Here is a 16,936-nt window from a genome sequence, read left to right as displayed (position 1 = left end):
CTGCTGAGATTACATCCTAGATTCAGTAACAGCTACACACACAATCATAGCCCTCTACATACTGCTGAGATTACATCCTAGATTCAGTAACAGTTATGCACACAATCATAGCCCTATACATACTGTTGAGATTATAAACCAGATTCAGCAATAGCGATGCACACAATCATAGCCCTCTAGATACTGCTGAGATTATAAGACGTAAACTTACAGCAAGCAAATAATGGCCACTTTCTTTCAATTACTGGTAATGCAGTGGGTATACTTAGAGACCAGACTACTTTATTGATCTGCATTTTTATGTGGCTCAGTTACCCAACATTCACTCAAACAGGAAAATAAATATTTTCCTTGTACTGAAGGAGTGACACTGTAATTACAAATGTTTTATGGTAGTTAATTCACTATTTTCAAATTGTACTGGAATTACTGCATGCAGATTCATTAAGTACTGCCCTGCTAAACAAACCGAAAGCTGTACCTGTATCTTTGTCACTGTTCTAATCTTGATGTTCAATATTTTTATTAAAGTCTTTTTAGTAGGACTCCAGTAGCAATGACATTTTACATCAAAATGTGACACAACCAATGTAATTATTTAATCATAGGAATAAGGCATGAGTTCCTTTAAATCTCAGTCAACATTGAGTAAATAATAGACTTTTCATGTGTGTTGTTTTTTCTCACAACAGCAGTTTAATAATAAAGTTCAAACACAAGTAAGACACTTTACATTTTTTACAAAAAAAAAATATTAATCAAACCAACAATAAAAGCAAACTTAACTGTCAAACCATGCTTAATCTCTTCATTAAAAATTTCCAGTACACCCCCAAAGCATCACATTATGGTAAACAAACTTTTATGCATTCTACTTTTCACTTAAAGAGTTAACATCCAAAACAACTACAATGATAAAAACTGTAGTTCAAAATCTATCTAGTGAGGAAAATGTTATCTTAAAACTGTATTTGCAATATGTTGTATTAGAATGATTTTTACACTGTCACACCATGGATGTTATGTTCTACAACCTCCATCCAATTCTTTGTGACTGTAGTACCAATTAACAGCCCGACATTTACAAGATATTTACATCACAATAATGTATAAACAAGACAAAACAAAAGTTGAATTTATCTTTTTACCTACTTTGTTTGACGTGTTAAAGCTATCTACAAACTCTAGACTGGTACTGCCAAAAATGATAACTTTTCACTTAGGTGACATTGTCAGAATTTGTTATATTTAACAAGAGAGGTGTGGGAGACTGCATCTTCAAATAGTGAAGGAGGTGCAAAGAGCTCTATCACCCACACAAAACTATTTTTTTTTTACTTCAGACCAGTGTTTCTATGGCACACAGTTTCTGATGAGAGACTGCAGTGCGCAAACCTATTGGAAAGAGAGACTGCAGTGCACAAACCTATTGGAAAGAACTCTCTCTTTCTAAAATGAATACTGTACTTATTTAGTTTCCTTACAACTGTGTACTACAAAACTAGGCACCACACGCATTCCATGAAGTAATGCAAAACACTTTTTATAATACTCTGTTATGGAGGAATAAGAAAGTGTACAGGATCCTGAGTCCAGCAGACCAAACAGTAGATTTAATACTGCATAACTAGATTTGCTTAAAGTATTGGACTCAGGCCATTATGAGGAATTCATCATAACTGTTTGAGTTCATACAGTAAAGCAATGTTGAGCAGACATATTAGAAGGCAGAGTATATTAGAAGAAGGCAACAGGTCTGTGGTGTGGGAGTAAAAAATAGTTGTGTTATACAAAGGATGGTGTGGCTTCTCTTCTCCCTCCAGTTGTCAACATTTCTGGAGTGTCTACAGACATTTGCAATTAACCCAAAAACCAAGCACAGCAGGAAGCATACAAGAAAATAATTTGGCAATGCAAAACATGCATGCAATTATAACTGTATTTCAGTATTTACTGTAATATTTTACTGATTATTCTGCATTTATAACTTATACACCAGGGACATCACTACCTGGAGTTCTGAAGTGCTTGGTTTAGGAGGCTATGTAGAGAGAACAATGACCGCGGGTGACAGCAACAAGTAAACTGGGGAAGAGCAGTATATGGGTGCATGTCTGTGTGTGTGTAGTAACACGGCACAAATGTAAGAAAACAGGAGACTCTACAACAGAGCATACTGTGGCACAACAGTAGAGGTTATTTTCTTTTGTATTAAGCATTATTAAAGTCACCTGGAATACTGTTGGCAGTAGTACTGAAACAAGAAGGGGGTATGTGAGAAAGAGAGAGACAAAGGGTTATTTCAGTAAAGTGCTGTCTGCCTAAAGAAGTTAGGAGACCCTGGGTGACAGGATGAGAATAGGTAATAAGACTGAGATGTACAAATATATGCACAGAAGTGCACTGTACTGGCCCTTTAAAGAGGAAAGTAAATGGAAGAACAAGAGTGCATGGCAACGTATAAGTGGATACTATTTCAAAGGAAACACACAAAAGTCTTCTGAAATAATGCTAGGGATGTTGATGCAAAAAATCCAACGGAAGTATTCAGAACTGTGTCTTACAAGCAATACTGAATGTGAACACAGCAGGTGAACCAGAAGGAATGAAATATGGACTCATCTGAAAATGGACCCTTTTTTCACCTTAACAAAATAAAGCTATGCCATTTCTGCAGTCCATAACTAAGCTGAATTTCAAAACTTTGCACACAGCTGAACAGAAAGTTGCTATAATTTTATTAAATTTGTGCAAAATAGTGTTACTAGGAAATCAGAAAGAAATGCACAACTAGCTAGATGCAACAGATTTTGTGCAAACTACACTGTACAAAACATTACAATAAAAACGATAAGAACTCAACAGCCAGTTTAACATCTCTAAGTGCATACTGAGCTTTCAGTAACACAATATTGCTGTTTAATTTGTACCTGTTCTGGTTCCACTGCAAGAGAATAGCAGTCGTGTATAACTGATAACCCCCACGTGATGATTTGTAAAGCCGTATTACAGTGAACTAAAGATGCTTAATATGAAAAGTAATACAACAGTATTGCTGCTTAATTTGTACCTTCTGTGGTGTCACTGTAAGAGAACTGTAGTTGTGTATCCCTGATATGATCTCATATGGTGTTTTGTAAAGCTACAGTATTGTGAATTAAGGATGTACAAAATGAACAAGTTAGATGTGAAACCTTTCCATGAGTTCAAAACTATAATTCTTTATATAGTAAACATCTCTATGCAAAATATATAAACAACTTCACTTCAGCTAAACTCAGTGTGGACGATACATGCCTACTCTGTAAACGGGCAGGGTTAGGACAGCAACAAAAATCCATTCCCCTTCATCTAATTTCAATATTTTGTGAAGTAACTTCTAATGTCATGAAAACAATCTGCAATGTAGAAGAGGTACTTAAAGACAAGGCACTTTGCATTTTCATTAATAGCCCTGCTCAGAATGTGGAATAACTTTAGAAATTATAGCTTAATAAATCAGTCAGCCCTTTCTTCAACAAGTACCTTTTGGTGCAGTTAATAAGCTCTAAACCATATAAATATTCCTGAAAGGCACAACGATTTGTTCTACTGTACCTTGAATAATAGTGACTTCAGTTACGTGGGACTGTGATGCATCTATAATACAAACAGGTAGTTCCTAATGACTAATCCAGGGAAACACATCAACAAACTTCCATTTTCACCAGACAAGTAGCACTAGAGAACTTGCATTTGGATCTCTGGGCTGCACTATAAGTGGCAAAAACATTTCACAATGTAAAAAAAGACACTTTCATGCAAGGTCTTCATACAGAACATCTCAAAAGACATAGTATTGCATTACTGTTTAACACAAAAATAAAATTAGAAATTATTTTAAAAACTGTTCCTGAGTGATCTCAGATGAAATGAAAAAGAAATAATGTCTGAAAACTAGAACTTCTGTTAAACATTTGGTTGTACATAAATATTAGTTATTCTGACGTGCAACTTGGATGCCCTGTGGTTCTCAACAGTCTAAGCATGATTTTTAAATAGGGACAATGTCTAAAATACAAACTCTAAAACATATAGCACACTGATAGACATGCAGACAGATGCAAATTTGTACTGTGGAAAACCAATGCCACAGTATTCTAAAAAGGACAACATTAGCTATCTAACTTCCCTTAGTAAATGCCGAGTTGATTCAGTTTAATTCTACAGAGCCAGACTCCAAAGCTTGTCTGTAACATGTTTTTTGTGTGTCTCATATTCCAGTAATTTTAAGTAGCTCTCTTTCCTGAAATGGTGCTTTGATAATAATTTTTTCTGATGCTTTCATTATTTCTAAATAGCTGTTATATCTCGTCTCAAATAACTCACTCCATTTAAAAAACAATAAACCAATATATATATAAATCACAACATTTTCAGTTTTCCTAATGCTAAAAGAAATAAGCATGAATAACATGGCAGAAATGTGTTACTTTAACTTATCCTGTACATTACTATTAACATGTCAACACAGGTTTAACAACTACACCCACTGCTAACCCCTCTGGTTTATTTACAGATGCTAGGTTTTTAGCTATCATCCTCCAGGACTGCTTCATATGCAGCATCCTCAGAGTGGAATGTTCAGTATCCTTATTGCACATATGGGTATATATATTTATTTTACTGTCATCCTGAATCATATGTTAAAAAATACAACTAGCATCACATTTTTTTAAGCTACAGAGACTTTGAACAGTGAAACAAATGATTTGCTTTCATCTCATAGAACTAATTCAAGTACTTAAAAAAAACTCAGCCTACTCTGCTCTGTGTCACATCTTTTTTTTATGTCAAACTGGAGCATAAGATGCACATATTTTTTCCAGTGTGCCTTGATGTGCAACAAAGGTACAATGCAAGTAATATTACAGTAACCACATCACAAGGAAGATCAAAGGTGCCCAAAGTCATTGGCTGACATGGTCTGTGGCACACTTTAGCTATTTTACTTCTTTTTAACTGGTTCATCTCAGGTAAACAGCTACTGAAATTCACTCTATTACTCCAAGAAGTTGTTATCATTTGTGCAACTCAAGTGGAACTGTCTTTTATTGTTCCCACAAGGTTCTTATAGGATGCCTCCACTGTCAGTCTAGAACACAAAAATAACATGGTACTCAGAAGTCTGTGTGCTCATTGTTAAGGAAGCATTTGAAATTGAAGTAGTATTGTTTTTATTTTCCACTCTTAAAAACTTGTTTACTTTTATGTCTTGTTTGAGAATTGAGCTTGTCTTGTTACCACTGTACTGTTTTTCTAAAGACGTGCCAGTACTTGAAGATTGGCACTGTCAATCGTATGCTGGTTTTGCCAAGTTGGATTTCACTCTAGCCTGGTCGACGGCATCCAGTAAGTTCTTGGCATCGACAGCTAACGAATGAGCTGCCAGCAGCATCTGCTTCTTGCATTCTTCACTCAGTGATGTCACAGCATTCTGTTGTGCGAGTTTCATCTTACTGATAAGTTCTGCCAGGTCTTTGTTTAATAACTTTTCTGTGCCTTCAATCTGCAGGGGAAAAAAAAATGTGAAAGAGCGTGTTGTATACAAATAACAGTTGGCTAAAATGAAAGGAAATGAGAAGCTATTGCATGTGATCCCTCAGTTAATTGTTTACTCAGAATCCTCAATTCTGACCAGCTCTGTGGCGTACAGAGATAAAGACCAGGACTGAATAGTGGACCCTGGTGTTGGAGAAGCTGGACAGGGAACAATAGGAATGTTGAGAGACTGTCGCCTTCTCACCTTCCCCTAGATAGCAGGGTTGGGGAACATGTCCTGTAGGTGTACATTCCCATTATTTGGGTAGGGACAGAAAGTGAAAAGGATGTATCAATTTACAAGGGTGTTAGGGATACTTGAGGGTTTATGCCACTCATGAAATAAGTCCCAGCCCCTTCACAATACCCATTTCAGCCCACGCCCATGAATACTCCTCCCACACACCTGATAGCACCCCTTGTTACTTATCATTAGGACATCAGGACAAAAAAACACAGTAATGACTGCCTGAATGACAGCCACAAAGCAGACATACACAGTGGTTCGGACAGCTGTCAGATATGGGATGCAAAAAGAAAAGCAAAAGAAAAAAAATTCACCTTGCAAAATCCTGCCGAGAAGAACATGCATGCAAGGTGAATGCGAGCAGCACAAGTATAAAGTCTACATGTTAATATTTAAGAGACCTATTGAGGTGAACAAATGCTTAAAAAAGTGAATAATACTTTCATTTTCGACCAGTGAACAAACTGCTGCTTAAATCAATTCAGGGTCATAGGAAAGTCAGAACATATACTGGCAATCAGTGGATGCAAGACATTGAAAATAATCCTAACCAGGTTGCAAACCCATCACACAATGCACACAAATACTGAATCAAATATGGCATGCACACCTAAGGGCAATCTGGAGGATGACCAACTGACCTATAACATGCCTTTGGATATGGGAGGAAACTAGAGTAGCCAGCAAAAATAAAAACAACACACAGAGGACATTCAGACTCAATAAAGAAAGTACTCCAGCTTAAAACTGATCTGGAGAAAGAAATACTGCAGAAAACATAACACAAATGAATTGCTAGTCAATACATAAAAAAATATACAAAACTTTATTTCTCCCTCAGAAGTAAACATTCATGACATAAACAGAAAAAGTTAAAAGGGATTGCAATGAACACATGAGGGAAGCAATGCAATGCTGAAATTAAATGCTTTTGATTGAAAGTAAGATCTGTAAAATAACCCATAGTCTGGAAGAGACTAGTACAGTAAACTCTCAGTTAACCAGAATTCTCAAGCAACCAGAAAAAAAAAATTGAAGAAATACAGTACAATTTTCATGTGTTGCACTTTCTGCCCTCCCCCCCGCAAAAACATACTTTACATTTTTAGAGTTTTAGAGTTTTAAAAAGGATGATAGGAATAAATTCTCTCCCTCCCCAACCTAAGAACAAGTCAAACCAAACAAATAGTATAGGGTGCAGTATTAGTCAGTCGTATTTTTAATAGTAACCCTCAAGCAACCAGAAACTACAGTTAACTGGTATCTACCAATCCCCATGGGTGCCAGTTAACTGAGCGTTTACTGAAGCATCTAACTACTTATTTAGCTAATTTCTGCTGGCTAGATAAGCATGCTCATCACAACAAATTTTGTATTCTCAGATGCAGGCTGTAATCTTGTAACACAGACAAAATATCTTCTAAATATTATACCTCTAGAAATCTTCTTAATGGATATATAGACAACATTTAATGTCGTGCCGGAAGTATGAGGTTCTTGTTATAACACTGCTACTGCTAAATGGCGGTTCAGTGTGCAAGTCCTGCTCAAGGTATGAGGTTCTTGTTATAACACTGCTACTGCTAAATGGCAGTTCAGTGTGCAAGTCCTGCTCAAGGTATGAGGTTCTTGTTATAACACTGCTACTGCTAAATGGCAGTTCAGTGTGCAAGTCCTACTCAAGGTATGAGGTTCTTGTTATAACACTGCTACTGCTAAATGGCGGTTCAGTGTGCAAGTCCTGGTCAAGGTGAGTTTTCTTCACTGGGTTCAAGTTGCCAATGGGCAGACCTCCTAATGTGTAGCAGAGGTAGACACTATCATTATATCACTCCTCTATGGTGGATATGAAGCAGCATGCAACCAACAGGCAGCTAGGGCAACAGAGGCAGCAGGAACATGCATGAGCACACTATTGCAGAAGACTATGCACGGGTATACAGTGCACACAGGTAAACACCAGGCTCAACAGCATTACATAAATGTCACCCAGGAAACAGTTATGGGTGTATACTCATCAAGTATGCTATGGGTGACAACCTTAATAAACCCTAACAGTGACAGCTCTTCTCACCAAAAGGTGTATACAGGGTTTTGTGGGCAACATACATAATGAGTGTAAGTGACTTGCTAGGGGTCTGGGGTATGAAGTTCACTCTTCAGATGCAAAACTGAGAAACACAGATTTAAAAAAATCCAAGCAATCTAAAGTGAAGTGCTAGGTATGTGGATAAGGAGTATGATGCAGGACAGAGGAAGGGGTGTGTAGCAGTGAAATGGCACTGATGCTGCAGACCAACCTACTCACACAGGTGTGTGTCACCAACCAATGATAGTGATGATGCACATTCAAGCAGCACATCAGGTGCCAGAGGGCAGACTATGGATGAAATGAGCACCTTCATGTAGCTCTAATGGGGAAGCGGTGGGTAAACTGAGAACACACTGCTACTGGAGCAACAGCTCAGGTGGGCACCAGAAGGTCTGCAGCAAAAGATGCATAAAGTAATATGTGTGTGCGGGGGGGGGGGGGGGGGCAAACACCTTATTTAAGACAGCAGGATTAGTGATAAGCCAAACAGTGGTCTGTCAGCCTAACAGAACAGCACATTCACTTGCAACAGGATGGAGTACAGCACTAAGTAACAAAAAGAATATGACCTGCAGACCTTCAGGTTGGTAATGACAGTGACGTCCTTTACAAAGTCATCTCTTGCCTTGTTACATGAAAATAATGGCCAAGAGGGGGCTATGGGCAAAGAAGCAACAATACATGGGTGGCTCGGCATCCAAAGAGCAGGGTACAAAGAAGCATATCGAAGAGATTCAATTAAGATGAGGCATAAGGCAGGAATGGAACTTAAATAATGGTACACTTTCCACTTAGCTTTCAATAACACACTCTAGGTATATGATTTTATTTCTCAACCAGACAGAAAGCAGTTCCAGAATTCCACAGAGCTGGGAGAGGGGGTAGTTGCAATGAATGGCACTGTACAATAGTTTTGACATGACTTTTAATGGTGAAAGTAGAGGTGGGAGTGAAAAGTGTGAAGATGAATATTTCATACTGCAAAATGTACAAGGACGTCAGCTTATAAGGTTTGTAAAAGAACTTTTAAAGCTCAGGTTTACTTATGAGTGGTGTCATTCCACATTTGGCTTCCTTTGCTTAACATTGTCTGCAGCAAAGAGTCCTTTCCTCTCTGCAAAGATGCTGGCAAAGTTGGAGCTTTTTGTAATGTGTTGATGAACGAGTACTAGCATTCTGCCAATACACAAGCACTGTATTTAATTCTAATAATGGCCATTAAAATGAGTATTGTCTCAAAACTAATTACCATAATACTTTTAGGAATACAGGTCTACCAAGCAGAGTGAGTAGAATGTGTTACGTAATTTGCTGTAACTAGACCTAATCAGCCTAAATGCCTGTAGCATTAAATCATGCAATTCTGCTTACACTATTTATTTTCTTATAAGGATTCAGCATTGTTGAAATGAAGTCATATGCCTACAATGATGAGTAGTACAAATGAAAAAAAACATTTTTTTTTGGGGGGGGGGCACCAACTTTTATACTGTTAGGGAAATCTGTGTGATTTGCCACTTTTACAATTCTTGCACAAGCTTTTCATCAAGGCTAATCCTGAGGTAGAGAGTCACAGAATTACAGATTTACATGATGTGCTGTGTGATATAGTAATAAACTATGTTTGGGTGTGGGTTCTGTTTGCTTTACCATGCCTATTAAGATTTGGGCAAAACGGTGACTCCCAAATAACCAAATCAGCAAAGTTAAGTATGAACAAACCCAGCAGAACCTACACTCCAATGTAGTTTATTGCTGATATGCAATATTTGTAATGTTAAAGATAAAAAAGTCAACATTTTTTCTTCATTCTACAGAAGAAAAATATTTCCATTTACATTTCTTGAATAAATATGTAAACAGTTATCTTTTTCAAATGCCAAAATTGCTGAATTAAATAAACATGATTAAATGAATTGCCTCATTAAATGTTTTGTAATGCATTATGTTTTCCACATAAAAAAAATCACTTTGTGGTGTTTCTTGAAATGTGGTTGATGTGCTCCCCCTGAAGTTAAGACGTCATGTTATTACTTTTCTGCTGCCACTTTGTGCAAATGATAGCTATTAAAGAGTTATTTACTGTGTTGCACCTTTCAGGGAGATATGTCATTTTTAATCATAATGTTACTTTCTATGCTTTTATGGTGTGATTTGTCTTTGCTTAAGCTTCTGACCTGTCAACTTTGACAGCATAAGCATTATCATAACATTGTTATACTTTAAATGAAACAGAACAAGCCCTTTCATTTCTGAACAGTAGATTTATATTTAACATCTGAAGTGTTGTGCAGCAATGCTCTTTGCATGATTTTCATGGTGTAAGGGATGACCTCGTATCTTTATGTTGAAAGATTTAATTAAAGTTTTTTTACACTTCTTTAAATTATCATCATATGACAATGACGGCTTATGATGTGCTTTAATCCTGTAGGTATTGCTGATAAAAATACTTCACATAATACTGGAAGCCTGGTTTCCCTTTTTTCATCAAATTTTGCTTTAACATTGCAGCCAATGATAAGTGATAAAGCTAATTTTATTTCATGTACATCAATTGACTGCATGCACACCTCTCAACTGTCCAGATTTTTGCCTCACATTTTTGGTTTGTTTCTCACAAAATTGCTGTTCTCTGGTAAATCACTGGCAATAACTGAGGAATGAAGTCAGAAAATAATGAAAGACATTTTGAGTTTTAGACTTCATACCCTTCAGAAAATTCATGGTAATGCAAAATCTGTTGTTCTATCAACCTTCTAAGTTTGTAACAGCAATATTTAAAAATTATCCCTATTTTTGTTCCTTTGTCCGCCTGTTATATATGGCTTTGACCAGATTTCTTGCTCAAGCGATTGGGAGGTATGCTTCCATTTATTTATAAAATGCCACAAAACTTAAGAGAAAAGATGATGTGCAATGTAATGTCTGTCAGTAACTTTACTGTGTTGTAAATCAATGCCACTAAGCAAGAGAAAGAAACTCACATCTGACAGTGATTTTGTTTAAGAGCAGCGGGCCAGTAATTTTTTTTTCTTTTTCTTGTAAATCACTCTGAAATTTGTTTAAGGAGAAACTAAACAGTTCGCCAATCACAAGGTCTAAACATCAAGAAAGTACAGTTTTGTACCTACCATAAATGTAGATGTTCGAGGATTCCATTGCTGCAGTCCTTACTATTGGGTATAGTCCGCGTCCAGTCGGCCCGAATACCAGAGTATAAGGCTGACGTCGGTCAGGGCGCATTAGACTGACGTCAGTACGTCAGGGTACTAATGCGCATGACCGACGTCATATCCTCAGTCTTTTCTTGCCCCAGATGTCAGAAGACCCTAAAAAGACAAGTCCCAAAATACCTGCACCAAAAACATGTACAATATATACAAGAAAATATACAAAAATATAAGCATGTAAACTCACCTACACAACCACCCCTAAACACAGAGGGGAAGGAGGGAGGGTAAATTGGACTGCAGCAATGGAATCCTCGAACATCTACATTTATGGTAGGTACAAAACTGTACTATGTTCTTCGTCTTCCATTGCTGCAGTCCTTACTATTGGGTAGAATCCCAAAGCAGAGGTAAGGGAGGCTGGCAAATCATAAAGAAGTAGGGGCTGACAACATGCCTTGCAAAACAGCTGTGGCAAAACCAGCCCTAGACTTAGAGTAGATAGGAAGGTGATAATGCTTAGAGAAAGTATGTACTGAACTCCAAGTAGCTGCTTCCAAAATATCCTTAGTTGCCACCCCCCTTAGAAATGCTGTTGAAGTGGCAGTAGCCCTAGTGGAATGAGGCCTAATCCCAGCTGGAATCTCCTTGCCATGATGGGAATAACAAAATGCAATGCAAAAGCCAATCCACCTAGAAATAGTTTGTTTTGACACAGGCTTGCCCTGTGAACTCAAAGCAAAAGAAACAAACAACTGCTGAGACTGCCTAAAATCCTTAGTCCTGCTTAAATAATAACGCAATTGCCTGTGTACATCTAAAGTGTGCAAAATCTTTTCCCCTTTATTTTGAGGGTCTGCATAAAACGTAGGCAAATGAATAGTTTGGTTTAAAGCCACACTAGAAACCACCTTAGGCATAAAGGAAGGATTAGTACGTAATGATACCCTATCCTTAAGGAAAATCAAAAAGGGCTCTACTGCCATAAGGGCCTGCAACTCAGACACCCTTCTTGCAGAAGTAATAGCCAACAAAAAAGCAGTCTTCCATGACAAGTATTTCAATTCAGCAGTAGCTGCAGGCTCAAAAGGTTGTAGAGTAAGTTTTTCCAACACAAAATTGAGATCCCAAGCAGGAGTAGGAGCTCTACGTGGGGGTCTTATATTCTTTGCCCCTCCAAGAAACTGCTTGAACAAAGGATGCGAAAACAAAGGTGGGTCACAATCATAGTGAGCTGAAATTGCTGCAGCATGAATCTTAATGGAAGAGAAGGACAAACCTTTGTCCAATAACTCAGTAAGATATTGAAGAGCCACACTCAAATTAGGCTCAGAAATCTCCAAATTCTTTGCTGTACTCCAAAATAAAAATCTCTTCCATTTTTCTGCGTACACTCTCCTTGTACTAGGTCTTCTAGCTTCCATAATCACATTTAAAACTTGTTGAGGAAGTTGAGACCTGCTGTGTTTCAACACAGAATATGCCAGGCTGTGAGATGAAGAGAGTGAAGCTTGACATTGAGCAGATGACCGTCCTTCTGAGATAACAGATGAGGAATCAGAGGTAAAGGCCATGGAGGCTTCGTTACCAGACTCCGTAATAGTGGGTACCAGTGTTGCCGAGGCCAATCTGGAGCTATCAAAATCATCCTTGGCCTGTCTTGTCTGACCTTTAATAGTACCTTTGGAAGAAGAGGCAGAGGTGGAAAGGCATACACATGAAGGTTTTTCCAACTGAAAGACAGAGCATCCACTTTCCAAGCTGTGTGATGAAACCCCTTTGTGCAATACTTTGGCAGCTGGTGGTTTAGTGGAGAAGCGAACAGATCTATGTCTGGAGTTCCCCATGACACTGTCAATTTCTGAAATACATGAAGATCCAGTTTCCACTCGTGGGGATCCATGATTTGTCTGCTTAACACATCTGCTAAGGAGTTCTGTGCTCCTGGCAGAAACCTTGCCTGAAGAGTTAGTTGCAAGCTGAGCGCAGTCTCCCATAAAATCATTGCTTGCCTGCATAGAGGATAAGAATGTGTTCCCCCTTGCTTGTTGATGTACCACATGACAGTTGTGTTGTCTGTTAGAATCAACACCTGCCCTGGAAGAAGTAACTCCTTGAAAGCCATTAATGCAAATTGGACTGCTAACATCTCCTTCATGTTGATATGTAGATGCTGTAGTCTGGCAGGCCACTTGTCTTGTATCCACTTTCCATTTAGATGAGCTCCCCAAGCAATGTCCGAGGCATCTGTCGTTAAAATCTGACTTGCCTCTGGCCGGGTCACAGAGAGTCCCTTGTTTAGGTGACATTCCTGAGCCCACCACAAGAATTCTTTTTGAAGGCAAGGTATTATTTGAATGACAGTGTCCAAATCCTGGCAGTGCTGTGTCCATACATTTTGAGATACCATTGTAGCTTCCTCATATGCAGTTTGGCATTGGGAAGCACCAGAATACAAGATGCCATGAACCCTAATGCTTGAAGGACTGACCTTGCAGTCAGCACGGACTGATGAGATAGTTGATGGAAGTAAAGTGACAGACTCTGTTGTTTGTCCGGGGTTAAAAAGGCCATCTGGGCTGCTGTATTCAGTCTCACACCCAGAAAGCACATGTCTTGAGAGGGTACTAGACTGGACTTTATTTCGTTCACAGAATACCCTAGGCATCTTAGCACTGCTATAACATATTCCAGATGCTGTAGAAGGTCTTCCTTTTCTTGAGCCAGAATCAGGCAGTCGTCCAAGTAAGGATAGATTTGAATTCCTTGAAGCCTGAAGTAAGCTATCACTGGAGCCAGAACCTTTGTGAATACTCTGGGCAGTAGATAAGCCAAAGGGCAATGCAGAGAACTGATAATGAGAATTTCCAGCTCGAAACCGCAGATACTTCCTGCAACTTAGTCTTATAGGCACATGAAGGTAAGCTTCCTTGAGATCTAAAGTTACCATCCAGTGATCTTTGCCCAGCAGAGGTAAAAGCTGTTGTAACGTCAACATCTTGAACTTGGGAATGTCCAGAAAAGTGTTGAGGAGAGATAAATCCAAAATTGGTCTCCACGTGTTCCCCTTCTTTGGTACTAGGAACAGGCGAGAATAAAATCCTAGGCCCCTTTCTGATACAGGGACTGGCTGAATGGCCCCCATCTGGAGTAACTGAGAAACTTGCTTGTGAGCCTCCTTTCTTTGTGGAGGAGGAACGTCTGGCATGCCTTTGAAAGGGGGCATTGTATGGAAATAAAATCTGTAACCGTGGTGAATGATATCCAACACCCATTTGTCTTGAGTAATTAAATCCCAATTTTCTTTGAAAAGAGACAGTCTTCCTCCCAAAGGAGCTGCCAGACGAGAAACTACTGGCAGCTGAAAAAACAGGTCATTGGGTCTGTTTACGAAAGGACTGACCCCTGCCCTCACCAGAAGTCTGAGCAGGTGAACTCCCTGTTCTAGGCCTAAAAGAACCTTGAGCCCTGCCCCTACCACGTCTAGACCTACCCCTAGACTGGGAATCATAAGCAGGATATGTCCACCCCTTAGCAGGCCAATTTCTACTAAACTTCGGTGGCTGCACCTGCAAAAATCTTTAACAGTTTGCATAGACTTAGCTTTGTCCTCCATTTTCTTTAAAACTGCTTCCACAGGCGATCCAAACAACACATCAGACTGTAAAGGAGCATCCAAAATCCTTGTCTTAACATGCTCAGCTAAATTCTGATCCTTCAACCAGGCATGCCTGCGAAGAACAGAACTAGTAGCAGCCACCCTCGAGGAGGCCTGTACAGCATCAAAACCACATTGCAAAGAATGCTTACCCACTTGCTCAGACACATGAACCAAGTCCAGCAACTCTTTACACTCAATACCTTCCGCCAAAGCATCCACCTTAGATTTTAATTGTGAAAGGAGATAATTCTGATATTTTAGCATGTGAAACTGACAATTCAACGCTCTCATGGCTAGAGTGGAAGAAGTATACACTTTCTTTCCCCACCTATCCAAGGCCCTTGCCTCTTTATCAGTGGGAACAGGATTTTTAACCACAGAAGCCTTAACACCTTTAGGCCCTTGAGAAATAGTTTCTGGGTCCGCCCTAGGACTCTTAAACAAATACTTATGAGCTTCGGGCACCCTATAATACCTATCAGGCTTAACAGGAGCAGGAGGCAAAGAGTCAGGATTCAGGAAGCCTCTGCTATAACATCTTCCACCACATTCAACACAGGAGGAATAGCTAAGGGCCTATGCTGGGGTAAAAACAAGAATTCCCTAAGCCATTTCCTGGAATCAGAGTAATCCTGGCCTTCCCATTTAAAGTGCTCCCTCATGGAATGCAGAGTCTCTGAAAATGAGAAATCCTCAGGAGGAGAAGCTGTAGGAGTGGAATCATCCACATCAGAATCAGAATAAGTAGGATACTCCTGCAAGTCTTCCGGAGAAGACTCTGAAGCCTCTGAACTTTGGACAAAACTATCAAACTCCGGTTCCACGCTAGGCCTCTCATCAGGCGGGGCATAGAACCTCTAATCATAGTAATCAAATCTTCTGCCATTTTAAGCATATGTTTCTTAGGTACAGAACCCGAAATGCTAGGAGAAGCCCCCACTGAAGCTGAACTAGGCCTACCTCTCAAAGAAGTTTTGGCAACAGAAGGAGAGGCTCTAACTACCTTGGGAAGAGAGGGAAGAACAGTTACCTGAGAAGCCCCCTCAGCCTGGCCTACTTCCTGAGAAGGCACATCCTGTAACAGTAAAGTTTCTGCCTGAGACTCCATGGAAACTCCTGGCAAAACCTCTGGCTCCACTGAGTTTTCTAAAGAACCGACGCCTGGGACTGCCGGTTCATCAACCCTAGGCTTCACTGTTTTGTCCTTGCGCTTCTTGACGAAGCGGGCGTCGGAGCATCCGACGGCATTTTATAATTGCAACGCTTCCCAAACACTAACCTGGCACAGTCTAACCTCCTCTTAATAGTGCGTTTGTTAAACCTAGCACAAGAGCGGCAACCAACAACGCCGTGCTCAGGCCCTAAACAAGGTATACACAAGGTATGGTAATCCCTATGAGGTATCTGTTTCCCACAAGAAATACAGTTATTCACTTTTTCTGACATCCGTAAAATACTGAGGCAAGAAAAACCAAAATGTTCCCAACGGGGTACTTAGCCAACTCTGTTTCAGTCTGAAACTCCGGTTTCGGAAATATTTCAGAACGCCAACCTGCACTCGCAAAACTGCTTCTGCATCGGACCATGCGGCAAAAAAGACTGAGGATATGACGTCGGTCATGCGCATTAGTACCCTGACGTACTGACGTCAGTCTAATGCGCCCTGACCGACGTCAGCCTTATACTCTGGTATTCGGGCCGACTGGACGCGGACTATACCCAATAGTAAGGACTGCAGCAATGGAAGACGAAGAACATCTATTATATTACATTACATCTCATCATGATCTTCAATCCCCCTTCTTGTTTACTTTCTGCATAAACTGTCACCAACTCTCTCAATTCACTGGCATTCTTCTACCTTTTTTGACAGTTATGTCTGACTGTTCCAGGTGTTCACTCACAGAAGCCATCCCATCTCTTTGCTGAACATCCTCATTTCCTCTTGCTTTCTTCCTGTCTCACCCAAATCTTCTTCACTAAATCATCTTTTGCTTATTTGCATGTGTCTGAGCTACCATATATTTGTGTTTGATCTTCTCTGCAGCAACAGCAACGCTGGCTACTACTCTGATGCCATAATTTCTTCATATGTCTCACAGTCTGCATCCTGCCACTCATCCCAGGGAAGTCATAATCCCTATCACCTTTAGCTACTTCAACTGCACTACTTTCACTGCCCA

The 16,936-nt window shown here is 39.5% G+C and overlaps 1 protein-coding gene across 7 annotated transcripts in view; it reads right to left on the bottom strand.

Moving 5' to 3' along the window:
- Positions 1 to 673: 673 nt before the first annotated feature.
- The window catches only part of PTK2B (protein tyrosine kinase 2 beta), a 2,401,727-nt gene continuing 2,385,464 nt past the window's right edge, over positions 674 to 16,936 (bottom strand). For all 7 annotated transcript variants that reach the window (XM_044062346.1, XM_044062339.1, XM_044062341.1 and 4 more), the window contains one exon: positions 674 to 5,548. In XM_044062346.1, coding sequence (XP_043918281.1) covers positions 5,333 to 5,548 — 216 coding nt within the window. In that variant the 3' untranslated portion in view covers positions 674 to 5,332. The remainder of the gene's footprint in view (positions 5,549 to 16,936) is intronic.

The sequence above is a fragment of the Protopterus annectens genome, chromosome 2.part1 (assembly GCF_019279795.1).
Source record: "Protopterus annectens isolate FY-2018-M chromosome 2.part1, PAN1.0, whole genome shotgun sequence".
Taxonomy (NCBI): Eukaryota; Metazoa; Chordata; order Ceratodontiformes; family Protopteridae; genus Protopterus; species Protopterus annectens.
Note: the sequence above shows the minus strand (reverse complement) of the source record. Positions and strands in the feature narration are given on the sequence as shown.